We start from the raw sequence: 26,671 nt of genomic DNA, 5'->3' as shown, positions 1-26,671 counted from the left end.
AACAACAGCTCAATTTGGAGCTGGGCTGCTGTGAGTCACAGGGGACGGTGTAGGCTGCAGCGGGGCTGCAGTGGGCTACGTGAGCAGCCGGCAGCAGGCGAGAGCTGCCGTGAGCCACTGTGAGTGGCCAACCAATGACCGGCGACCGATTGCCTCACCCAGGAAGAGCACAATGATCATACCAACATGGGCCAGTGAAGTGATGTCCTACACAACTAGACTGAAGAACAAAACAGCAATTTGTCTACCTGTCTGTTCCCCTTCCCCGATCTTCCAATGCTGTTCCCCTCCCCCAATTCCCCAATAAAATCTTTAAAAAAAAATGGTTCTTATAATATTTTTTAGGGGGCCAGATGGACTCACGTCTTGTTAGGGAGACCACTTCATAGTTGGTGTAGAGGCCTGACCACCACACTGTATATCTGAAGCTGATGTTGAATAATATTGTATGTCAACTATAATTATATGTACATATAGTCACGGGACGTGGAATAGAGTGTGGGAATGGAGTCAATGGAATTGTAATAGATAAGTATGATATCGGGGGTGGGAGGGCAGTAGATGGGGGGGGGGGTTGTTTCTGTGTGAGGGGTGAAAAGGATAACTATTGCATTGTTCTGTACACCTGAAACTAACAATAAAAAAAAGGTTCTTACAGTCAAATAAATTTGGAAAACGTCTCCTATTATATCCAAAACAAGGTCTGACAAGTCCATAGTTAAAAAAACAAACAAACAAACAAACAAAGAAGACGAAAGAAAGAAAAAGAAAAGAAAGAATAACTCAAACCTGTCTAACTTTATTTATGTTTCCCAAACTTAGTGGACCATGGAAGCTTCTGGACACCTTGTGAGATAGTGTTCCATGGGATGCCAGTTTGGGAAGTGCTATGGGGGAAGGTAGTGGGGAGTCTCTGAAAGTAGAGGAGGGGGTCTCCAGGAGAAACTGTGGGCAGGGATTAGCCCCAGCAAGACTCAAGTGCCCAGGGGCTAAAATGACAGGGGTGAGGGACAACAACAGAAGGAAAGGGTGCATGGGACAGACCCATGGCTGGGGGTGGGGTGGGGGGTGGTCTAGGGAAGACCAGGGTGCTGTCAGACGTATTGAGGAAAGACAAGGAGACAGAGGTGATCCTAAGAATTCACATTTGGAAGGCAGGGAATGGGGGAGCAGCAATGGAGTGAAGAGTGGGGGGCATCCCTCACCTACACACCTAACTCTGTCTCCGCCCTTTCACCCCATCACTCCTTCCCAGTATGTGACTGTGGTGGGTCTAAGCCCTGTGACTTCCCAGGGAGAAACCTGGAAAGGCAAAGGTGGGACAGCTGACTGCTGGAGAGGAACAGCCCCCAGGGGAACAAAGACATGTCCCCACTAAGCACAGATTGTGTGGTTGTAAAATCGACAGCAGTTGTCCAGGGCCTCTGGGCTGAATGCTGGGCTGGTGCTGAAAAAAAGGAAAGGCTGCAGTTTGAGCTCTAGGACTGGCTCTGCTGGCCACTAAAGGCTGTGCAACCCTGGGAAAGTTGCTCCATGTCTCTGGTCCACCCTTCCTCCCCAAGGTTGGTTCTCAAGCCCCGCTTCCTCCTCCCCTGGTGACATCAGCCACAGTCATGACATTTCTACCCCTCATTCTGGTGCCCAAGGCATCTCCCAGGCACTTGGGCCTTCTGCACAGTCACTCAGGGCCCGGTAGTCCCTCAGCCCAGGCCCTCACCTCTGGAAGAAGTCGCGGCAGCACTGGTACACCTCGAAGCTGCTGGTGCTGAGGGTCGTGTTCAGGAGGGCTGCACAGTTGACCTCAGGCCCCCTGGGCATGTAGAGGATCCCTATGCAGGGAAAGCAGCAGGTAAGCAGGGCCCATCCCCCCATTCCCCACCCCAGGGGACTTCCAGAGAGGCCAGAGCCCCAGTGCCACAAAATCAGGGCTCTGCCAGGCAGGGACTCACCTGCCACACAGGCGTTCACCAGGGACACACAGGCCCCCGTGCAGAGTGCCCGGAGCACGATCTGGGAGAAGTCACTCCTCCGCTGGGGGACCATGGAGGCTGCAAGGGGACAGGTGTGCTCAGGGCCAGGACACCATGGTCCTCTCTGCCAATAGCTGTATCGGCTGACTCCCCTTCCTCTCCTGGGTGGCCAGAGGAAGGGACATTGTCCTCCTGCCACTGGCTGAGCTCGGGAGTCCTCCTTGGTCTGACCTGGGCCCCTTGGCAGCATCCCTCACCTCCTCTCCACACACCATCAGTGGCAGGCACATGAAGAGAATAGGAGCCTAGAGTCAGGCAGACCTGGGATTAAATACAGGCTCAGCCACTTACTAGCTGAGTGACTTGGGCCATCACTTCACTTCTCCACGACTCAGTTTCCTCCTCTGTGAAATGGGGTGGTTATACCCCAGGCAGGGCGGTTATGAAGAGTGGAAATGTTTTTTGTGAGGAGCTGAGAGCTGGGCAGAGTCTCCCTCCCTAGGGACCCTCCACTCCCTGGCCTGCCTGTCCACAGTGGGCAGGAAAACTGGCAGGCCACAGTCTCAGGAGACAGGCCAGCACCGCACCTCCCATCCCTCCCCGCACCCCGAGTGAGGCTTGGCCTGGGCCACTCCCAGCAGCAGAGAAATCACCAAATACCGGGGCTGGGAGGAACCTCCATGATGACCATCTCACTCAGGCCCCACCTTAGCCTAATGGGAGAACCGAAGCCTACAGATTCCCAGGAAGTTGTTTCACAGCCAGGACTGGAGTCCAGATCCCCAAGTCTCAAGGCTGCTGGGGAGGCCCCCACAGGACTCACTCAGGCCCCCAAGCATGATCCCAATGGAGCTGAAGTTGGCAAATCCACAGAGGGCATATGTGGTGAGGATTTCTGCTCTGACCTGAAAATACAGACAATGGGTGAGGAGGGGCTCTCCTCAGATGGGATGGGAGCACCCCATACCAACCCAGCTCCCTGGCCTTAATGTCACCCACTCGCTCTACGTCTTTGACCTTGGAAGTGCTCAGTGCTGCCCCCTCCCAGGCCTTGCACACCCACCTCTAAGTCAGTTCAAGATGCACCACCTCAAACATATAGCCCTTCAATCTGCTTAGCTTAATTCCCAGGCTTTCTGGGTGTGATTCAGGCTCGCTCAGTCCCACCAAGCTCCAGACTCAGGGGGCACCTGGGGGAATTCCCCCACCCCCCAGCACTCTGCAGTCCTGTGCTTCTGTCCACTGGGAACCTCTCAGGCTGGGAGCCCTCTCAGCTGTCATGCTGAGAATAGAGGGAGTGTGGCCCAGGGAAGACAGTGAGGGACTTGGAGCCCAAACAACTTGGGTTCCTGGCTTGTCCCCACCTATGATCAAGTTGAGCAAATCAATAGGTTCTTTATGCTTCAGTTTCTCCATCGGGAATGTGGGGATGATAGGCCCAGCTGTGTTAAGGACCACACTATGCATGGGAAGTACCAGGCACACGATGCATGGGAAGTACCAGGCATGGTTAAGCAAAATAATTCTCTTCTCCTCTGTTTTGCTCTGAACAGTTGCTCAGTTTCCCAGAAAGCTGTTCCATTAAGAGCCAAAATGGAACGAATTGGGGGAAAAATTGGCTTAGACCCACACCTCACACCATATAAAAATTTAATTCTAGATCATAGATGCAGATAAGTATTGATATTCTAAACATCCAATAATATAAAATATAAATAATTATTATTATATTTATAAGGTAATATTATAACTCATTTTTGAGAGAAGCAAACTGAGGCTCAGAGAGGTTAAGTAACAGAGGAAGTGCACACAGCAAGAAGGCAACTGTGTTAGAATCTGAACTCAGCTCTGATTACAAAACTCATACTTTTAAATATGTCACCATATTGACTCATGAATTTAACACTTAACAGATTTCTGCAATGGAGATAACTTTCTAAGTTTACAAATAATAGAAGAAACCACAAAGGAAAAGATTTGGTGTAAAATTTGTGTTAAAAGAAAAATCCCCGAATACAAAATAAAGCGGGGGAAAAAAGGCTAGGAAAAGTATATATAGAAAATATAAAGGAAAAGACTGATGTCTTTATCACATAGAGTTTATACACATTGATGGGAAAATGTCCTGCTGGCTCATCTACAATCACTCTCCACAGGGAGCCCAAGTAATGCTAAGTGCGAATCTTCAGTAACACTCTGCTACTCCTTGGCCTGTGCCACTCTTTTTTACAACCACTGCCTTTGCTAACTGCACTTTTCGCCTCTCAGTTCTCCAGACAAGTGCTTTTCAACCTAAGGGCCTCTGCACGTGCCTCTGTCTTTGCCTGGAATGCTCTTTCCAGCTTCTCCCAGGCCCTTTTCCTCCCTCCAAGTCTTGGTCTAAATGCAACACCACAAGGAGGCCTGAGTGCCTGGCACCTTAGAAGGCTCAACGAATACTTGCTGAAGAAATGAAGTTCATAAAAAAATAGAAAAGATTGTCAAGGAGTGCACCATCCATTAACTCTAGAGGAAGGAGTGAGACTGGAGCTGAGGATGAGGAGTGAAGGGAAACCTGTGCTTTTTACACCATACAAACTTTTTTTTTTTTTTTAGCTAAAGAACACATTCCCTTATAGTTAAAAACAATAACTTAAAAGACAAGGAAAGGGGCCGGCCGAGTGGCGCGATGGTTAAGAGCTGGTTTGGGACGCCAGAGGGCCCCGGTTCGGATCCCACATATGAGGGCCAGTGACACTGCCCTCTACTAAAAAAAAAAAAGACAAGGAAAAATATTTCATGTTAAAAGTTCCTCGTAACTCAAGAACTGCATATTAAAACAATGAGCTATTATTTGCCCCTTCAAATAGCCATTTCTTTTTAAGAGGCTACTCAGTACTGTTCAGTGTGTGGTGAAGTTAGTGCTCACAGGCACCGCTGGGGGCCTTTTCAGTTGGGAAAGTTACCAGGAGCAACCGCACAGGGACTCGTGCTGTGCCGTGTGATTCAGTCATCCCACATCTGGGAAAGCTCCTGAGGAAATGATCCAAGAGAAGGGAAAAGTTCTGTGCACAAAGCTATTCCTTTCAGCATCGAGTAAAATTGCCAAATAATGGAACTGACCTGAGTGGCCCGACAGCAGGGGGCTGGTTAAATATGTGAGGATCCAGGTAGTAAAAAGGATGTTTATGTCATAGTAGCAGATGGGGGGAAAGCTGGGGGCAATACAGTATGGATGCTATAATTACAGCCATGTGAACGCTCAAAAAAAGAACAGAAGAAAATGTATAAAACAATAGCTGTTATTTTGGGATGATGAGATGGGTCATTTTTCATTCCCAATGATGTTACCTAGAGCTTTTATTCTTTTAGAAAGGTTCATTTTATAGATCTCTTATAATCTTTAAAATAAATTTTAACAGAAAGAGCCAACCTCTGAATTAAATGCAATATACTGACAGTGAATGTGGCAGTGAGGTCTCCCTTTTTCACTCTCGGGGCGCCCTGGATGCTAACATCTCTTTCCATCGGTAGATGTGGCAGATGCTACACTGGCTTTCCAATAGGATTATTTTTCAAAATCCAATAGGATTTTCCAATAGGAGAGGCAAAGAGCAGCGGCTGGCCCACGGCCACACAGGATGGTGGCCCATCTACAGCCGGACCTCAGATATCTCCAACAAGGATCCTTCCCCACACCTCAGCCTCCTAAGTGGTGGAAGGTGATGGCATGAAACCTGAAGTCATCTGGGCCCCAGGGCAGTAGGATGTGGGGGTCTGAGCGCTAGTTCAGTGTGTCTCAGCCCAGCCCGAGGAGCCGGGAAAGCAGCTGTGTGTCATGCCCCTGCCTCAGGGAGGGGACGGGAACACTCACAGAGATCCACTGCTTCTTGGTGCCGAGCCACTCCTCAGCTCCTGCGAGCCGGCGCTGCTTGTACTGGGAGAGCTCCTCGTAGGCCACAAACTCGTTCAGAAACAGCTTGATCCCCAGCAGCTCAGCCACCACCGGACAGTCCTCCCAGGGCACGCCCACCAAGAAGGCCACAGGCCGAAGGACGTAGGAGCAGATGAGCTGAGGCACAAGGCAAGAGGAACTGCTGGGACCTGGGCTGCTGGCTCTGCTGGGTGTCTACCCACCACCCACTGCCTGGGGCGGCCAGAACTGTACCTGAAAGCTGAGCCCCTGGATGTCCACCATGTCCCCCAGCCAGGAGAGGGCAGCGTTGACGAAGGCCAGCACAGCCAGGAAGGCGATCAGGTTGGCTGCGATGTTGGCAACGACCTTCACAGACATGGCAGCTCCGCTGCTGGCGGCTTCCAGGAGGTTCTGAGCATCTCTGTTGTTGGGATCGAGAACCATCTTACTGGCCTGTCCCCCAAAACGACAGAGCCCCTCCTCCTATAGGGTCAGGGAATAACCCTGAACAATGTATTTCAGAGCCGAGTATCCTTGTCTTCCCTCTGACACCCAGAGAGAAGAAGGGGCTGGGTAAGACCCAGACCTCGAGTGCAGAGTCATCCAAGTCAGGAGCCATTAGCCACGTGTGGCTGTTAGCACCTGAAAGGAGACTGCTCAGAACCGAGACATGTTGTAAGTATAAAATATAGACCAGGTTTTGGAGATTTAGTAAAAAAAAAATGTGAAATCGCTCATTAGTCATTTTTATACTAATTACATGTTGAAATAATAATATTTTGGATATACTGGGATAAATAAAATATTTTATTAAAATCAACTGTATCTTTTTACTTTTTTAAAGATGGCTACTGGAAAATTTTAAATTATAGATGTGGCTCACATTACATTTCCATAGGGCTGCACTGCTCTAGATCTCCAGGAAGTTGTGAGGTTTAGGCTGCCCACTGTACCCCAAGGACATTTGTCAAAAGTAGTGCCATTTCAACATTTAAAAAAATAAAACAAACAAACAAAAAAACCACGACAGTTGTTGAAACTACGATGAAGAGATATTAAAGGGTGAGCGAAATCCAGGATGGTGCTCAATATGTCAATGTGTGATTGACACATTGGTGTTCAGAACTCAAGGCATGTGGAGAAGGTGCCATGAAGCCTTTTCATGACCCTCCTCACCACACACACACCAGGCCACATCCCCAAGAACCAGGCCACTCTCCCATTGTTTCCTGCTGGTCCAAGATTGGAAATTAAGATGGAACAACTGGAGTTTGCATTTTTGCCAGTGAAGCCGCAACGAGGGCAGTGAAAGAGTAGAGGTAGGCCTGGGCTTGGTGGAAGAGTGGAGAAAATGGGACCCACTGCTGTCTCCCATCTCGGCTCCTGTCCCGCACCTCAGCTCCTGTCCCCACCTCCCCGCCACTACCACTGGCCCCGCTGCTGGTCCTCCTCCGTGCTCACCCGCAGCTCAGTTTCACGCCTTCCTCACTCCTGAACTTAGACTCCTCCACCTCCGGGTAGACTAGCTTGGAGAGGGCCAAAGCACAAGGGGCGGCCATCACAGAGGCAGCAATCAAGGAGGAGGCGTCGATCTGCAAGAGTGAGAATGGGGGGCAGTCAGAGGGCATGCCCTAGGCAGCAGACCCCACTGCTGTCATCATTGTCAGTACTGCTGCCATCGCTACTGAGAATAACACCTTTCTGTGCAGAGGGCCTCAGGCTATAATGTACAGAACCTCCTATTTTCCCCAGTACTTCTGTAAGTTAGGCAGGACGAGTACAGTTGATCCTTGAACAACACACAGGGGTTAGAGGTGCTGATACTCTGCGTAGTCAAAATGCTGCATATAACATTTGACTCCCTGAAAACTTAACTACTAATAGCCTACTGTTGACCAGAAGCCTTACTGACAACATACATAGTCAATTAACACAGTTTGTATGTTATATGTATTATATACTGTACTGTTATAATAAAGTAAGCTAGAGAAAAATAAATATTAAGAAAATCACAAGGAAAATATATTTATATTTATTGAAAAAACCTTCATATAAGTGGACCCATGCAGTTCAAACTCATGGCTGTTCTCAAGGGTCAACTGTAGTGTTACCCCATTTTACAGACAAGGAAACTGAGGTCTCAGAGAAATAAATGTGACTGTCCCAAAATAGAGGAAGACAAGGAATTCAAGCCCATGATGTCTTTCAGCTCCCAGTTCAAGGTTTTTCCTTCTTTTCCAGGCTGCCTCCCTTTGACCACTAATCCAATAGCTGGTTCACCACTGGCTGAGGGGTTTGTGATGGTTTCAGAAAAAACTCACAGAACCTGAGAGTTGGGATGAATGGATCCACGAGGTGAAACAATTCGACCTTGTAGACCTTGTAGGAATGTCTTCCCTCTATAGGATTCCCTCCTTGAATACTCACTGAGACAGGGAACTCACCACTTCAAGGCAGCTCATCACCCTACTCTTTTGTCTGGAGAGCTCTTTTTCTCAGGAAATCTACTTCCTACAACAGCCGCCCCCTGGCCCTGTGTCCTGCCATCTCCTGGAGCTTAGGGGCCCTTCTCAGCAAGATGGCGGAGCCACCTGAGCCCCAGGGTTGTCTCTCCCTGGATTTCTATCCTTACTGTGACCCCAAACCCTATACTTCCCTGTTGCCTTCCATGGAGATAGATGGGACACTTTTTCACCACTCTGTTATTTACTAAATGGGAAAATTAGAACCAACCCAAACATCTAACAATAGGGGAGCAGCTAAGCATTGTCAAGCTGCCATCGAAAATGATGGTTACCAAGGCTTCACAATAACGTGGGGACATGCCCACAAAATTGCATATAGAGCATAACCACAATGATGAGGGAAGAAAAGAAACTCCAAAACTGTGCATAAAAAGAAGATCGGAAAGAAATACACCAAAATGCCAACCAAGTGCCCACTCCTAGCTAATGGGCCAGGGGTGATTTTCTTTTCTTTCTGCTTTTTTGTATATTTTGAAATGTCAACAACTATATATGTATGTATACTATCTTTATAAACAGAAAAGTAAAACAGAATTCTGCTCCTTAAATCCTGTGGTAAATCAACTATAGTTCTTAAATTTTAAATAAAAGGGGGAAAAGAAGGGGAGGTAAGTTTAAGCTCCATGCTCAGGCTAATAAAAGCCCAGGGCCCCAGAAGGCCACGGAGTAACAGGAACTGCTGCTGAGGAACAGGACTGGCTCTGAAAGCCAGTAATGTCTTTCTTCTTCTTTGAAATCCCACTTGTTTCTTCTCAGTGGTCAGCAGAAACCCCTTAAGTCTTGTGCCCCCATCACAGGCACTGGGTGTGCAGGCCCCGCTCCCTACAGAAAGAAGCCAGCCTCGGGGCAGACGTCCTCTCTGGGCTTTCCGGCTGGGCTTTGGAACGTCACTAGCCTTCTCCCCAGCTGCCCATCTCCAGTGGGGAGGGTGCCACACCTGGAATCTTGGGATCCTCCCTCCTCCAGCCAAGACTCTCCTGCTTCCTCCAGCTTGGAGGTTACCTCTGGTTTGCCAACTTGAGTCCCAGCAGGAAACACACCCTACAGTTGCACTTCCCTGGACACTATAAACCAGTCATGGCAACAGCTTCAAATGCCCCAGCCAGTCATTTCCTGCCTGAGTCCTGTACAGGCAGGGATCCCTGGGCCACAGGGTCAGCCCACACATGACCAGCTGCCCTTTAGGACCATGAGGCCCCCCTGCCCTGCCTCCAGGTCAGGACTGCCTTCTGTCCAAGCATCCAAGGGCCTGGGTTAGAGAGGGAAAGAGGGTATGAGCCCTCTGTTTAATTTTCAAACAGACCTTCACTGAGAAAGGAAATAAATCCAGATAATTACAAAGCACAAAACAGGTCTGGTTTAGAAGGATAGATTTCTGATCCTAACATGTCAGAGAAAGAACTACCAAGTCTTCAACCCCAGAAGGGCCTTCTGTCTATTATTGCATTTAATTCTTAAACTGCTGTGAGATGGGAAGTAATCCTGCCCATTTTACAGATGTAGAAACTAAGTAGCAGATGCTCACTTGGCCTTTCTCAGGGCCCCACAGACCCTGTCCCGGGGGCTCCCACTCTTGCACAATTGAGTGAGGAGCATCAGTGGCCAACCCCCTCAATGTCACTCTGCCCAGCCTGTGTCCACAGCTCCAGGGATAGATCTAAACCTCCTCTCATGATGGCCCCTGAACCAGGGAGGGTGAGTATAGAGACCAGTTTCCAAGGTTAGTGGAGAGAGCTGATGTCTGCTTTAGAGCTTTTGGGAAATATGGTGAAAATGGAGATATAAGTGGAAACCACCATTAAAGGATTCAGTTAGGTGACCCCTGGGACCTCAGACCAGGGGAGAAGGTCGAGACCAGCATTGTCCAATACAATATAATGGGAACCATATCTGTGATTTTAAATTTTCTAGTAGCCAATTTAAAGATAAACAGGTGAAATTAATTTTAATAATATTTGTTTTAAGTAAATATATCCAAAAATATTCTTTCTACCATGCAATCAATATAAAGCTTATTAATAAAATATAGATATTTATCCTTCCCCATACGAAGTCTCATAGCAGATCTCAGTTCAGACCAGCCACATTTCAAGTGCTCAATAGCATATGTGACGAGTGGCTACTGCTTTGGACAGCGCTCTTCTAGAAATATCCAGATTTTAGCAATAACAGGGGTGCAGGGCAAGGGACCCAGAAGCTGAGTAACAAACAGAAAGGAGAGAGCAAGAGGGATCTTTCTAGAGTTCAGGGGCTGAGGGCAGAGCCAAACCTACAGTGTGGGTCTGCCTGGAGGAGAGAGTGGAAGGGGAGAGGGGAGAGATAGGGAGAAGGTCCTGGGGCTGCTGCAGTGGCGGCCAAGAGCCAGGTGGGGGCAGAAGAGAGCTTCTTTGCTACCAGACTGGTTCTGTCAAGAGCTTTTCACCCAGGCCACCTATGGTGGGACTGCCATACAGAGGCTGTGAATAGAGGCCCATGGCCACCTGGCTGATCCTGGTGGCCTCTACACATTCTGTAGAGCCACAGGGAAGTGGGTACCTAGGCCCCTTCACTGGGGAGGCCCCACTGTCTGGGGCGAAGCCTGGACTCCAGCCTGAGAAATGGAAAGAAAGCAGGCCCAGTTGTAAGGCCGATTGTGGGAAGGAACAGGGTTCTTCCAGGATTTTTTAGTCTTAAGTAATGGCAGCTACATGCATGCAGTAGAAAGAATACCATTCTTTTAACTGGATGTGGGACCCAGAAGAAGGCTAAGACAGTTAAAGTCCCTAAGTCCCCAAAATATTATGGCACCCCCTCCCGTAGAATGCCACCATGAAAAAAGTTTCAGGCAGTTTTGAGCATCCATTTTTGAAATGTCAAATTCCTTCCTAAATCATTTGGTGATGGGGTGTGTGTGTTGTGAGGGGAGGTGCACCAGCTCTGAGGGGCCTTTCCTAAGCCTCAGTGAGATAAGGTGTGAGCTGGCTGACCTCTAAAATTCTAGATGGGAGGGTGCCAGGCCAAAAGACGAAGCCCCAAAGTCCCTGGGGCCTTCTTGAAAAGTCACACAGCTGCCTCTCTGCCCAGGCAGCTCTGTGGAGCTGAGCTTACTGTATAGCCCAGGTGTCCTAAGAAAAGGAGGGACTGAGGGGCAGGCTGGCTTGTCCTCAAGCCCACCTCGCAGCCACCCTCCAAGGACAGAGATGATAGAGACAGGTGGAATTTGGGACCAGAGAAGGGGACAGTGGGGGCCATTCTTATCATCCCTCACATACAACATCAGGGACAGTGAAAGGCAAACCATGACCCACGTCACTCTAGGGACTCAGTGGCATTACACTGTGTGGATGAACTTACCCAACTCATCCCCTTACTGCTCGACATTTACGTTGTTCCTTGTTATGGGTTTCTGTTTGTTTGTTTATTTGTTTTGTTTTGTTTGCTATTACAAATAATGTTGGAATTTTGCATGTTTTGAACCCTTGTGAAAATATTTCTGTATTGCAATATTCCTAACTGGATCAAAGGGAAGGAGTATTTTTAAATTGACTGATAGATGGTCTCCAGAAAAGTTACAGCAAATTATGCTCCCATCAGGAGTGTGTTCATACCCCAAAGGAGATGTAGGCACCCAGCAGGGAGCCGGCAATGGTGGCGTAGCCTCCGGTCATGACAACGTGGACTTCAGAGAGGGTCATGTCTGCCAGGTAGGGCCGGATCAGTAGAGGAGCCTCGGTCTGCAAGCAGGAAAGACGTCAGACAAACAGCTGGCCATGCCAGCACAGGCAACTGGGCGTCTCTTCCCCCCAGGAGTGGGCAGGTCACAGTGAGTGCTGGGGATCCCAGGGGAAGAGACAGCAGGTGGGGTGAGGACTGTGGCCTGTACTTGGATGACCCCCAGCGCTTCCACTTGGCCTGATAATGCTCCCCTGTGTCAAATGCCTACCATATCCATGTACCCCACTAAGCACCCCACATTCATTACTCACAAACTTCTGAAAAGAAGAGATCAGCCTCATTTTCCAGGACAGCAAACAGAGGTTCAGAAAGGTTCAGGGAATGACCTCTGTTCATGCAAATGGACCATGAAGCTCCAGGCCTGCGCTTTTAATGAAGGCTGGGGGCTGCCAGAAAGGCAGGTATGTCTTTTGGAGCCTCAAATGTTGGGCAGATGGGCCAGAAGCCTGGAGCTGTCTGCAGAGGCTCACCCTCAAGAGGGTTGGGCCTTCTGAAACGGACCAGGGCTGCTAGTGTCTTCAGAGTCACATTCACTTTGGAAAATATATTCTCAGAAAGAGGGAGAAAAAAAATGATGTAGTGGAAAGAACCCTGGCTGGGAAGGAGAGAACCTGGATTCTAAGTACTGGTGTCTCTTGTGGGATCTTGGGAAGTCATTCCCACTCCTGAGCCTGTTTCCTCATGTACAAAGGGAGAAAGTTGGACTCCATCTGTAGGATTTATGAGTCTCTGAGCTGATGAAAACAGCCTAGGCCTGGTGTGGTAGGAGGTGACAGACAGATAGCAACCTCCCTGGCATGACCCAGGCAAAGTGCACCCCCAGACATGCATCCCTGGGGCAGCCACCTTTGGTGACTCTGGGAGAAGGCTCGCTAGGCTCTTCCACTAACTGAATCAGAGCTCCAGGGACCCAGGGCACTCGCCTTCCTTGGTGAGGCTGCTGATGAGCATGAGGGCAGGAGGCTGCAGGACCCACCTGGCTCACAAAGATGTTTCCAGCCACACTCAGGGTCTCAGTGGCAGTGGTACCCATGGTGACCTGCATCAGCCAAGCGATCTAGAAAGAAGCAGGGTGCTCTTTGTGGGCTGGCATCAGCAAGCCCCCGAGGCAGAGAGAGTCAGGGGTGAAATTACCTTACAAATCTGCCTTCCAACTCCCAACCCAGGTAGGACCCCCTCACCTACATGTCCCCAAAAGTCCCATTCATCTTCTTCTTCTAAACCTCAATTGATGGGGCTTACCATCCATGGAAAAGAGATTCCATGGTCAAATGTATTTGAGAGTTACTGTACACACACACCTTGGCAATAACTGATATACAATAGTTTAGCACAGGCTCTGAGAAGTCCTGCATGAAACTTGTTTAAATCTGTTAGCTTCACAGAATCATTTGACCATGAGATCCCTTTACCTAGTAGCATTTATTAAACTGTTATGGAACTAGATTTTTGTGGAAAAGGCCTTGGGAAACACTGTATTAGAAAGTGCTGGGCTGGCCGAGTGGCACATTGGTCAAGAGCTGGCTTGGGGAGCCAGCTCTGTGCAGCAGGACCCCAGTTCGGATCCCACATGAGGGCCAGTGACACTGCCCTCTACAGCTAAGATGGTGAACAACAGCTCAACCTGGAGCTGGGCTGCCGTGAGTTGCCGGCGATGGCGTAGGCTGCAGCCCCTGATGCAGTGGGCTGCCATAAGCTAACATGTGTGGCCGGCAGCCAGCGTGAACGGCCAGCAGCTGGTGTGAGCTGCCAAGAGCCACCGTGAGCGGCCGTCCAGAGGCCGGCGACCAATCTGCCTCATCCGGGAAGAATGCAATGATAATACTAACATGGGCCAGTGAAGTGACGTCCTCCACAACTAGACTGAAGAATAAAAGGACAGCAACTTGTCTGTTCCCCTTCCCCAGATTCCCCAGCGCTGTTCCCCTCCCCCAATTCCCCAATAAAATCTTTATTAAAAAAAAAAGAAAAAGAAAAAAAGAAAATGCTTCCTTTCAATCAAGATGAAACCTGCTTCTCTGGAATTTCCCCCTACTGCTGTTACCTCTCAGGCTGTCCATTCCCGTTTGTCTTCTACAAGCAAGCAGACACAGCTATCCTACCCCTCATCTCCTCCACCTGGCTTCTCTTTCTCAGTCCCATCACCCCACTTCCTTAAGCCATTCTATGCAGAGTGTCCAGCCCTTTTACTCTCCCACTGATGGTTCAGTTTAGCACGCCCCTTGCTTGAATCCATTCTCCAGATTTGGAGACCCTTGCCTTCCTCACACCACACACTGAGCTTTTAACGTACTCGTAACTACAGGTGGTTTTGCACTCCTGGCAGCCACCTGATGGTGCTGGTTTATTCTGAGCTCAGTCAGCTAAAACCTCAGAATCTTTCGCCAGGTCCAGTGCTGTCTCCTGCATCCTGGTTTTGTGCAGTAGGTTTTATGAACATAAGCACAGGATTGAGCATTTATACAAGCTAAGTCTGACCAATGTGGCCCACTGCTCTAGTCTCTCAAGATCTTTTTGGTATAAGTTGTTTTCTTCCCTAATATTTCTTCTCAGTGCAGCCTCAATTCTGCAAACTCCCCTCACACAAAGACCACCTTGGATTTGTTGCCATTTCTCCTTATCATGAGAAGAGACTATGGGAAAGGATGCTTGGTTAGCAGATTTGACAGGGTGTAGACCCTGGGAGCAGGGGATTCTGGGAAGGTCCAGGCTCTCAGGGCAGGGGGTTGGGGGAGGATTTGGGCTCGGGGAGCAAGGTATCCTGGGAGACCATGAGCCCTGTGAGCAGGGGCCTGTGGAACAACCCAGGCTATGGCTTTGGGACTCACCTTCAGGATCATCCACTGCATGAGGCCCAGGTAGTACAGAACTGACATGACACAGCTGAAGAAAACAATAATGGGCAGAACCTGCCAGGAAAGAGCAGAGGTCCTGGATCAGAGGCAGGCGGGTGGCAGGGGACCAGGCAGGAGCCTACTCCATCCCAGGCCTTGCCACTCGGAGGCCTGACAGGGTCAGGGGAGAAGCTGAGTTCAGTGCATGAACACATATGGGGCCTCTGTAAAGGCGAGGCCGTCCCCTCTAAATATTGAACATCCACCCAGATGAGGCCTGTGCGTAGCAGAGACACAGCACCTGAGTTCACCACTCTTATCACCTGTAAAGTGGAGATAAAATGTCTACCTCTCAGGACTCAGGACAGAGCTCCTCGCAATGTCCATCCCCTGCCGTGAGCTCATCCCCGGGCCCATGACCCTGGCCTTAACCTGAGTTGGGGCCCCTCGTCTGTCTAGTGCTCCACTTCCACTCAGTGCCAGTGAGCTCAGAACAACACTCCTCATGGCCCTGCAACCAGCACTTCCTCCTGTCACCTCGTCCCCTATTACCAGGCTTCTCACTTCTTCACTCACTCTAAGCCTCACCCATTCATTCTTCCTTCAAAATTTCACTCACATCCACTGCCTGTGTCCAGGCCAGGGCCCCACTGGCCTGTGCTGTCGCACATGGGCTGATGGACAACAGTGAGGACTGGTGACAGCCTAAATGTCTGGCAGGGGAGGGCGAATTTAATAACCTGTGGTCCGGCCATGACTGGTGCACTAGTGTCGGGAAGCAAGAATGAGGAAGCTCTCTCTGGGAACTTATGTTTCCAAGACAGTTTGTTAAATGAATGAGGGAAGGTGAAGAACAGGGTGCTGTGATATGTATAACAAGGGTGGAAGTGGCAACGTGTGTGCACGCAACAATGGCGGGTGATGGCAGCTGCCTTGGGGAGGGAACTGGGGGACATGGGGATCAGGATGGGAGGGAGACTCACTCTTTACCATATTCCCTTTTGTTCTGTTGGAATGTGTTATCTGTTCCAAACAGTTTTAAAATAAGTTATGCAGAGTTAGTGATCATGGGGGCATTCTTATGCTAAAACGTTAAGTAGGAAAATTGGAATATTAAAACCACTGAAGGAAGGCTGGGAGGCTGTACACCCAAACAGCCAAAGTTACTTCTGGATGCTGTGACTGCGGACATTTTGTTTTCTTCTTTCTCCATGTCTAATTTCTGGCCTGCTCCTCTAATTTTCTGTAAAAGGTGGACACTTCTCAGGGGAGAGAAGCATGGGCACAGGAGAGGTTTGGGGAAAGCTCTTCAGTTCAGTTTTGAACTTGCTGGGTTTGAGATGCCTGCAGCATATCCAAGTGGAATGTTGAGTGGAGAGCCGGATAAAAAGGGCAGGAGCTCAGGGACATGGTAAGGGCCAGGCCTCAGTTTGAGGCTCGTCTGCACAGAAGTACAGGTTGAGGCTGGGGGAGATGCAATGCTGAGGAAACCGCCCTGAGTGACTAAGGCCAGGGCCCTGGGGCCAGCATCAAGGTGAGAGAAAATGGAGAGGTGCATGGAGGAGATGAAGAAGAAATAGTGAGAGAGGCTGGAGGACATCCAGGAGCCAAGGACAGCTTTTCCAGAAGGTACGGTCTGTCAGCTGTGCCAGAGGCATCAGAGAACTCTAGAAAGGTAAGGACTGAGATGGACCCTTGGCACCTAGCAATTCAGGGGTTCTTGGCAGCCTAGACGAGAGGTGGGGAGAGAGGCCAGGTGTCAGTGAACCAGGCGGGAATGGACTTGAGGAAGTAGAGAGAGCAGGGTAGTAGTTCTGTCAAGAAGCCTGGCTGTGTGGGAAGGAAGAGGGGCCACAGTAGACAGGGGAGAGGGGTTGAGGAAGGGCTGCTGTTCTTTTAAGAAGAGAGAATCTTAAACAATCAAATTTAGGCTCTAGTTCAAAATGAATGGGGATGACACAATGGCCCCTGAAGAGAACAGAGACTGCCTGGGGCAGCTCCCCTGGAGATGAGAGACAGCCCCACTGAGGTGGTTTTTCCTTCCCTTCCCAGAGGAGATGAAGGCTGCGGGGTTTATCTGAACCTGGGTTTATCTGCACCTGCTCCACTCACATCTGTCACCCACTTCACTGCAGTGGGGATGTCACCTGACAGGACACACTGGCACTGGCTGAAGAAACCCTTTCCTGTCCTGTGACGCTCTCTGGCTGCCTGGTGCTGGACACACCCACAGCACGAGGGCTAGTGACATCATTCTGCTGTCCCTTGGAGTCAAAACGCACAGAGGATCACGTACTGTCTAGACAGCTTATACAATTTATCATGTGAGGGACTGCTCAGCAGGCTGGCAGTGCTGCAGAGATGGCCAGAGCCAGGGAGAAGAGTGCCCAGGGCACTGGACTCAACTGCAGAATTAGGCTTTCTCCCAGCAGCAACCAAGAGACATTTTCTATCTGTGAGGTGGGGATCTTTGGTGGAAAGCAAGCTATGTTTTGGATTAAATGGTGACTGTCTAGGGAGGGAAGATGAATGGAAGTGAAAAAAGGTAGCCCCGATTTTCTAAGGTGGGGCATTTAATACTAAATGAAGTCCCTGAGGCCATGTCTCCCCACCGGGAAACATCCCTGGGGCTTGTAGTGTATAAGATAGCAGAAGGCTGGGCAGTTCAGCTGAAGAGAGTGCTGTCTTGGGAAGGAAGAGGGAAGGGCCACTAAGTCCTAATATGTGTCTACTATGTGGTCCTACTATGTGCCAGGTACCCAATGTGGTGACTCATCAATCCTTAAAGCCACTGAGGTAGATGTAACTCCACAAATGGATACACTGAGGCTGTGAGATGTTGGTTCCCTACACAAGGTCACACCCTGCAACGAGATAGCGTCCATCCTGGCCACCACACAGGTTGCTAAGGCCCCGCCATGACCCTGAGGAGGTTTGTCCTGTGCCAGGCCTGGGGCCTCATTTCTCTGTCTGCAGGGGTAGCATTCATCCCCTCCATGGGAGAACCTGGCCCAGGTGTAGTTGCCCCAGGAAGTCCTGACCACTGCTTTGTGGAAATCAGAGCTGGCTGGTCCTGCTAGTACCAATGGCCACCCATGACTCAAAGGAGAACAAACTTCTAACTCTTCTCAGCCAATGGTTCTCAAAGTGTGGGCCCTGGACCAGCGGTATCACGTGAGAATTTGTGAGAAATGCACATTTTGAGCCGTGCCCCCAGAGTTTCAGAATCAGTAGGTCTGACCTTTGCAGACGCTGCTGGTGCTGCTGGTCTGGACACCACCCTGTGAGAGCCACACCCTCTGAGCAGGCAGCACGTCCTCCAGGAAATGTTCCAAAGGCAGGGCTAAATCCACTTGGACATAGCCCTGTGGGAGCTGAGACAGGGTTCTTGATGACTTCCTGAGGCTGTCTGGGCAACGCCCCCTTTACCCTTGACCCCCAAGGCCCAAGCACTGCAGACAGAGCCCTGTCACCAGCCCCAGGCAACAATGAGCCACAAAAACCCAAAGCTGGAAGACTCCTCAGTGATGACTGCTGCAATGTCCTCCCCACCATCCTTACAGAAAAGCGTCCCAGAAACCTCCTGATTTCCTGCCATGCCTTTCCTTCGCCAAGAATAACCTCACCACTTTGACCCCCAATGCCCATCTCTGCCTATCAAAGTCTCCTTCAGGGACCTCTACAGATGCCATGCTCTTACACGATCTCTCCTGGTTCGGTTGTCCCATTTCCCTCCTTTCCACACCCCACCCCATCTCCATCTACATCTTATTCCCTCCCCTGAAAACCTTGTCACTAAGGTAACCAGTGACCCCTTAATTACTAAATCCAATGGCACATTTTGGTCCTTGTTATTTTATATTACGTGTTTTTCCCCAGTCCTTATCTTGATTTTTTTTTTTTTTTTTTGCAAAAGGTGGCACTGCTAACCATTGGGGATTGCAGAGGCTGCTTTAGGCAGACACCCTGAAACCTTTGGGAGGTGAAAACATTGTCCTTCACCCTAGGGGTTCCTAGAAATGCCATGTGAGCAGCGCTGCTGAGCTTAGGAGACGACTGCACGTTCCAGAGGCTGGAGTGTTAGAGAAGCGATGAGTAAGCATTTGCTCCCAGATCAGCCAGACCCAGGAAGGTGCGGGAGCTCAAAGGGAGGTGACTGTGTGGGTGGAAAGTTACCAGAAGGGAGATGGAGCTAAGGTGAAATGACTAATCAAGACGATACAGCCAGGAGGTGGCTGCCACGTGGACTGTGATGGATTCCAGGCCAGGGGAGGCAGGGGGCTGAAGAAGCCCCAGGCAGAGACAACTTCCTGGAGGAGTGATGAGTTGGACTGTGGCCCAGCAGGAAGCAGCTTAGATTCTGAAAATATGAGCAAGCTCAGCATAGACTTCCCCAGGCTGATATGGGCCAAAGGCCTTGGACTAGGTCCACATGATTCATGGAAAGAAAGCTTCTGAGACTTATACTCAATTCAGCACCAACGAAGTCATCCCCAGCTTGAGGACAAGCCCCAAGCTTGGCAAGTGTGCGTGTGTGCGCGCACACGTGAGTGTGTGCATGTATGTGTGTGTGTGCATGCATGTGTGTGTGTGTGCATGGGTGTGTGGAGTGTGTGTGTGTGTGTGTGTGTGTGTGTGTGTGTGTGTGTGTGTGTGTGTATGATGCAGGGAGGGGGGCTGTGAATGAAGCTTTGTGACTAGTGAATCTTACAAGAAAGGAGATTCTGTGACCATGGAGCATTAGTCTGAAGCCCTCTCTCCCCTGGCCCATCTTTGCTATGGAGACCACTGGCTAATCCACTGACCAGGAGTTTGTCCAGGGGACAGTGCCTCCCAGGGGCCAGGGGAGTTAGTGTTTGACAGAGAAATATTAAGGGCAGTTAGTGATAGACCCACCTCACTCATTTTTTCCTCTTGACAGAACATCTAATCTCAAAGTCTTTAGCGACCATTAATGTGATTTAAATGCATCATTATTGTTATTAGGGAGGCTTTTTGGGAGGGAGGCATGGTGTCACTGACTTCTACTTGGAGTATGAGGAAGAAACATCACTTGACTGGTAATCCAATGACCCAGCTCTAGCCCTGGCTCTGCCCTAACTCACTGGGCGATTGTGGCCAGGTCACTCACTGCTCCTCTCTGGACCTGGTTTGGCCATCTGTAATATAAAGGGAGACCCAAGATCACTGAGCTCCCTCCAAGCCTGACGGTCTATGAATTCATGGTTCTAAAGGGTAATCAGGGGAGGTGCAAGCAGCAGGTGTGTGTATATTCTTCCAGAAAGGGAGGAAAGATGGGAGGACAAGCAGCTAACTGACACAAGTGGAAGCATAGGCCTAGGCTCCGCTCAGAGGAGCCCTCCCCCAACTCCCCACCAGGCCTGACCCCCGTGGTTTGTTCAGGTTCCCCACTAGCTGGAGGCTGTGGGCAGAGGCTGCTAAAGGCCTCATGAGCCAAGGGTCAGCTGACCTGAAAGGCAAAGATATCCTTGACCAGAGTCTCCCCAAACACGAAGCTGGAACCGGCCAGGGTGTAACTCAGGAAGATCTGAAAGAAGAAAACAAAACAAAAGCCTGGAGTGAGGCCAGAAGAGAGGAAGAAGGAAACAGTGGCGGGGAAGTGGGAACCAGGCTGGGTGAGCTGGAAGGCCTCCATCGGCCTTCCCCACAGCCCAGGGGACTGGAGGACACGGAGGCTACAGGCGCTCCGAGCCCCAGGCAGGTTGGTCCAAGGACTAGCTCCCAGGCCCTGGGCCTTACAGTGGCTGGAGCACCACCTGGCAACATGAGACATTAAAACCACATTCATGGGCGCTTGCTCTTTCTCAGCATGTTCTACAGAAGACACACCCTTTCAATAATGTTTAAAGAAATATTCTGAGATGAGAGTTGTTTGGATAATAAAGAGACAATGGAGGACGCAAGACAGCGAGAGGTGAGAAGGCTGTCACAGGGGGTGCCTGCTCACTCCCCTCCTGACCAGGGGCACAGCTCCATCCTAGGCTCACGGCCTTGGTGTTGGAATCCAGCCACCTTCTACAAGAGACCTGTATTTAGGTCCTGAACTTGCACTGTGACTTCAGGGACCTGTCACTTCTCTTGTCCGGGCCTCTGTTCCCATCCATAAAATGGGGCCATAACCAGAGTAGCAAGTCTGCCTCCTCCTCCACAACAACCCATGCAGAAGCTGCCGGCATGGCCAGTGGGTGTGCACAGGGCCTGGACACGCAGGACTTGGTCTTCTAGGGAGCAGATGGAAATGCACAACGGGGAGAGGGGCTGAGTACAGGATTAACCTTGTGTCCTCAATAACTTATATTTTAAAAAGTAAATCATGATGGTTGCATAACAATGTGAATAAACTTGACACTTAAAATGGTTAAAATGGTAAATGTGTTGTGCGTTTACCCCAATAAAAAAAATGGAATTTAAAAAGTAGTATAACTTCAACAAACTGAACATTATTTTTAAACACACACATACATGAAGCAAATCATTTGCCAATTTTTTAAAGCATTCTTAACTATTTCAGTTCCACATCACTGATGACGGCTCAGGGCCACAGGCCTTGTGCCCAGGTACCCTAAGAAGCTCCCTGTTCTGCGACTCTCTCCGATATCAGACCCAGCCTCTGTCTGGGCAGGTGGCACCAGGGCTAAGGGAAGCAGCAGCTGCACAGCCCAGCCCCCAGCGGCCCACCTGGTATAGGGCCCAGTACACACCCACCATTCTATTCCCAATCTCTTTCTGTGGACGCACTGCCCACCTTCCCCCCAACAGAGTGGCTTCTCCTCCATCCCCTGGCCACCCAAGATGCCCTGGACAGCTGGGCTCCATGTACACACCTGGATCTGGTCGCCCAGCCACCGGAACGCAATAAATCCAGGTTCTGTTCTGATGACAACGAGTCCAAGTACAAACTGTAGCCCGAGGCCCCAGAATACGGCCCGCCAGGACACCTGCCACCCAACAGAAAGGTCCTCTCGTGAGCTCAGCTCCTGGGGACCCACATGGGACAGGGTGGGTGAAGGCAGAAGCAGGCTGCTCTGAGGGGTTATAGGAGCTTTGGCCTGTTTGTGGAATGGGGGCTGAACCCAGCCAGAGCTCTCGGCCTGTTACCAGTGGTCACATCCTTCCTGGGGTTCAGAATAGGTCATGGTCTTGACAGCAATGGACCTGGGGCAGTGGGCAGGGGTGGGCAAAGTCTAACCGAAAACCCATGTCAGACTTGGCCAACCGGAGCATACCACGGCAGTTGATCCTGTGTCACCACTGGGTAGGCAGAGTTGCAGTCTCGGGGTCTGGCCTCGGTGTAACCTCCATTGCCGGGACCCTCCCCCATTCCTCCTCCATAGGCAGGACCCCCCGCTGTCCTGATCCTACTCCCCCTATGTCCCCATTCCAGCAGAAGGGAGTTGGACTCCTCTCAGACTCAGGATCTCTGGGAGGCTTGGCTGGAGCCGGGGGGGGGGGGGGGGGGAAGGCGTAAGGCACACCATGAAACCGGGAGGGTTCCTGATATTGGGGTGGTTGCACCGCCAAGGAGGCAGAGACACAAGCGGCTGCAATCCACACCAGGCCTGACAATTAAGCACTCACTGCGCAACGATGCTTTGAGCAGGCAAAGAGGAGGAGGATGAACACACAGATGCCTGCAAAGGAGACCAGCTGCTCAGGCCGTTGGGAGGTGTCCAGAACCAGCCACAGGATCAGGCCCAGGAAAGCGGCTAGGGCTAGACACCTGCAGGAGAGGCAGAAAGCCAGCACTCTCAGCATGTCCTTCACCCCACAGAGCAGCCCCCAAGGGCCCAGGGCAGGGGCGCTCAGGGTTGGCAGGCGGACAGAGAGCTGTGTGACCTCAGGTGGGCCACCTAGCTTCTCTGAGTCCAATTTCCTCACTGGGAAAATAAAGCCAAAGACTCCCCATGTCTCAAGGTCAGGAGAGGACGAACTTAAAGGACGTATGTATGGAGCTGAGCACCTTGTCATCCTCCTTGTTCCCAGGCAACAGCTGATCTGTGTTCTGGCACCAGGTTAGTTTGTACTTTCTAGGATTTTATGTAAATGGAATCATACAGCACATATTCTTTTTTATCTGACTTCTTTGACCCAGTGTAACTGTTCTGAGATTCATCCATGGTTTTGCATGTATCAATAGGTCATTCCTTTTTATTGCTGAGAGCTATTTTATCATGTGGCTATACCACAACTGGCTTACCATTCACCCGTTGAGGGACATTTAGGTTGTTTCCAGTTTGGGGCTATTACAGACAAAGCTGCTATGAACATTCAAACATTCATGTGCAAGTCTTTGTAGGAATGTATGCTTTCATTTCTCTTGGGTACATACTATATGTGGAATGGGTGAATCATATGGTTGGTGGAACTTTTTAGAAGACTGCCAAACTGTTTTCCAAAGTAATGGTACAATTTTACATTCCCAACCAGCCATAAGAGTTCCCGTTTCTCCTCATCTCTGCCAACACTGGGTATGGTCAATCTTTTGAATTCTAGTCATGCTAATAGACGTATAGTAGTATCTCTTTGTGGTTTTAATTTGCATTTCCCTAATGACTAATGATATTGAGCATCATTCCATGTGCTTATTTGCCGCTTACATATCTTCTTTAATTAAGTGTCTGTTCAAATCTTGAGCCTATTCTTAAGGGCTCTTTTTCGTTTTCTTTTTTTTTAGCTGAGCCATCCTGCCACCTCTTGGCAGCTCAGCGGCAGCTCAGCTCGGGCCGGGACTCGAACCGCTGTTGCTCAGAGCTCATACTCTTGAGCGAGCGCTTAACCAACTGAGCCACTTGGCCAGCCCAAAGGTTCTTTTTCTTATTATTGAGTTTTGAGAGTTCTTAATATATTCCAAATATAAGTCCTTCGTCAGACATATACTGTGCAAAACGTTTTTCCTAGTCGTGGCTTGTCTTTTTATCCTCTTAACCATATCTTTTAAAGAGCAGAAGTTCTTAATTCTGACGAAGTTCAATTTATCAATTTTTTAAATAGACTGTGATTTTGGTTTTGTATGTAAGAAGTTTACTTAACTCAAGGTCACAAAGATTTTCTCCTATGTTTTCTTATAGGAGTTTTATGGTTTTAGGCTTTACACTTAGGTTTATGATCTATTTTCAATTCATTTTTTTTATGTAACGTGAGGCATGGACAAAGTTCTTCTGTTTCTGCCTTGCCTCCTTTTCCTGCTTCTTCTGCATATGGAAATGCATATATTCTAGCAGAAGCTGTTAAGGTGATGATTATTTTTCCAATGAATTGTCTTAGTACCCTCATCAAAACTCAATTAACTGGGCCGGCTGAGTGGCGCATTGGTTGAGAGTTGGCTTGGGAGCGCGGGCTCTGAACGGCGGGGCCCCAGTTCGGACCCCACATGGGGGCCAGTGACGCTGCGCCCTCTTGGGCTCCAGCAGAGGGACAGTGACTTATGGGGTGTCAGAGGCATGCGGGGGGAAAGGCTGAGGTGTGTGGCCTCTGGGGGAGGCCTGGAGGACAGTCGCCATTTAAAAAAAAAATCAATTAACCTTATATATGCGGATCTATTTCTAGTCTCTCCATTCTGTTCCATTGGTGCCAATACCACACTGTCTTGATTACCACAGCTTTATAATAAGTCTTAAACACAGGTAGTGTAATTTCACCAACTTTGTTCACCTTTTTCAAAGTTGTTTTGACTATTCTAGGTTCCTTGCATTTCTATATGAATTTTAGAATCATCTTACTGATTTCTATGTAAAAAGCTTGCTATTATTTTGATTGACATATTATTAGAATCTATAAATTTGAGGGAAATTGATATATTAACAATACTGAGTCTTTTGACCCATGAACTTGATAATTTGCTCCATTTATTTATGTCTCCTTTAATTTCTCTCAGCAGTGTTTTATAGTTTTCAATGTACAGGTTTGAAGGTCTCTTGTCAGATTTATCCTTAAGTATTTCATATGTTTTATGTTATTCTAAATAACGTTTATAATTTAAATGTGATTGCTTTAGTATATGGAAATACAGGGTTTTGTGGGGGGGTTTTTTTGTATGTTGATCTTGTCTCTTGCAACCTTGCTAAACTCGCTATTATTTCTACTAGCTTTTTTGTAGATTCCACAGACTTTTCTATGTAGATAATCATGTTTTCTGTGAATAAAGGCAGTTTTACTTCTTCTGTTCCAATCTGTATGTCTTTTATTTGTTTTCTTACCTTAATGTACAAGATAAAACCTCCAGGACAATGTTTAATAAAAGTGGTGACAATGAACCTTCTTATATTGTCCTTGATCTCAGTAGGAAAGCATTCAGTCTTTCATAATTTAATGTGATGTGAGCTGCAGACTTCTGCTAGCTGCCTTTTATCAGGTTAAGGAAGTTCCCTTCTATTCCTGCTTTGCTCAGAGTTTTTATCAAGACTGGATGCTGAATTTATTAAATATTTTCTCTGAATCTATTGGTATGATCATATGGTTTTTTGTTTTAGTCTGTTGATATAGTACATGATATTGACTGATTTTTTTAATGTTAAATCAACTTTGCATTCCTGGGACAACTTTGCATCCCACTCATTCATGATGTATTATCCCTTTTATATATATTATTGCATTTGGTTTTCTAAAATTTTGTTAATAATTTTTACATCTTTGTTCAAGAAGGATATTAGTCTGTACATTTAAGGTAATTATTAGTATGGGAGAGGGATTAAATCTACCATATTGTTATTTATTTTCTATTTGTGCCATCTGTTCTTTATTCCCGCTTTCCTATTTTTCTACCTTTTTTCAGATTGACTATTTTTAAATGGTTCTCCTTTATCTCCTTTTTCAAGAAGCCATTAGTTATAACTGTTTGTTATGTTATTTGAGTGGTTGCTTTAGCATTTGTAGTATGTATTTTTAACTTATCACAATCTACCTTTAAGTAAAATTATATATTTCACACACAGTATAGAAAACTTACAGCAGCATAACTTCATTTCTTCCTTCCCAACCTTTGTGCAATTGTTTACTTCTACATATAACATAAACTTGGCAATATATTGTTATTATTCTTGCTTTATAAGTTGATTACATTTAAAAGAGATTTAAATAATACACAGATAGTCCTATTTACCCATGAGGTTATCATTTTCAGTGCTCTTCATTCTTTTGTGTAGATCTAGGTTTCCATCTGCTACAATTTTTCTTCTGTTTGAAGGATTTCCTTTAATATTTCTTGTAACCCAAATCTGCTTTTTTATGTCTGAAAAATTCTTTCAACTTTTGTACATGTGAAAAGTCCTATTTCTCCTCCTTTTTTGGAGAATATTTTCCTGGTAAAGAATTCTAGATTGACAGGTTTTTATTTTTGTTTTTACTGTTCCACTGTTTTCTCATTTGTAATGTTTTTGGGGAGAAATCTGCTGTCTGTACATTTCTTTTTTTCCTGTAGATGTTTTTAAGATTTTCTCTTTATCACTGGTTTTAAGTAATTTGATTATGATGTGTGTTGGTGAAGTTTTCTTCATGTATCTTGTGCTGGGAGTTTATGTCGTTTCTTAGACCCTTGGGCTTTAATTTTCATCCAATTTGGGATTTGGGGGACATTATTTCTGTAAGTATTTTTTCTTCTCTCCTTTTTCTTTGGAGACTTCATTTAGATGTATGTTTGCCCACTTAAGGTTGTGTCGTGGCTAACTGATGTGCTGTTTGACGCTTTCAAGTTTTGTTTTTAAGATTTGTTAAAAC

The 26,671-nt window shown here is 48.2% G+C and overlaps 1 protein-coding gene across 9 annotated transcripts in view; it reads right to left on the bottom strand.

Annotated features, from left to right (window-relative positions):
• The window catches only part of SLC28A1 (solute carrier family 28 member 1), a 61,449-nt gene that overhangs the window by 17,479 nt on the left and 17,299 nt on the right, over positions 1 to 26,671 (bottom strand). For 7 of the 9 annotated variants that reach the window (XR_002123743.1, XR_002123742.1, XR_002123737.1 and 4 more), the window contains 12 exons: positions 22,538 to 22,679; positions 21,784 to 21,897; positions 20,409 to 20,486; positions 14,933 to 15,013; positions 13,081 to 13,161; positions 11,978 to 12,103; positions 7,327 to 7,457; positions 6,118 to 6,286; positions 5,824 to 6,021; positions 2,794 to 2,875; positions 1,950 to 2,048; positions 1,718 to 1,829 (listed from right to left, as the gene is read on the bottom strand). Coding sequence is in view for 2 of the 9 variants with exons in the window: in XM_019640059.1 (XP_019495604.1) it covers positions 1,375 to 1,447; positions 1,718 to 1,829; positions 1,950 to 2,048; positions 2,794 to 2,875; positions 5,824 to 6,021; positions 6,118 to 6,286; positions 7,327 to 7,457; positions 11,978 to 12,103; positions 13,081 to 13,161; positions 14,933 to 15,013; positions 20,409 to 20,486; positions 21,784 to 21,897; positions 22,538 to 22,679 (1,486 nt within the window). In the remaining 7 variants the exon portion in view is untranslated. Of the gene's footprint in view, positions 1 to 776; positions 1,448 to 1,717; positions 1,830 to 1,949; positions 2,049 to 2,793; positions 2,876 to 5,823; positions 6,022 to 6,117; positions 6,287 to 7,326; positions 7,458 to 11,977; positions 12,104 to 13,080; positions 13,162 to 14,932; positions 15,014 to 20,408; positions 20,487 to 21,783; positions 21,898 to 22,537; positions 22,680 to 26,671 lie in introns of those variants that run through there. The other 2 variants (XM_019640059.1, XM_019640060.1) reach the window with 2 other exon arrangements.

The sequence above is a fragment of the Hipposideros armiger genome, unplaced genomic scaffold, assembly GCF_001890085.2.
Source record: "Hipposideros armiger isolate ML-2016 unplaced genomic scaffold, ASM189008v1 scaffold_48, whole genome shotgun sequence".
In the NCBI taxonomy this organism is placed as follows: Eukaryota; Metazoa; Chordata; class Mammalia; order Chiroptera; family Hipposideridae; genus Hipposideros; species Hipposideros armiger.
The sequence above is the reverse complement of the archived record's forward strand: the minus strand, read 5'-3'. Positions and strand labels throughout refer to the sequence as shown.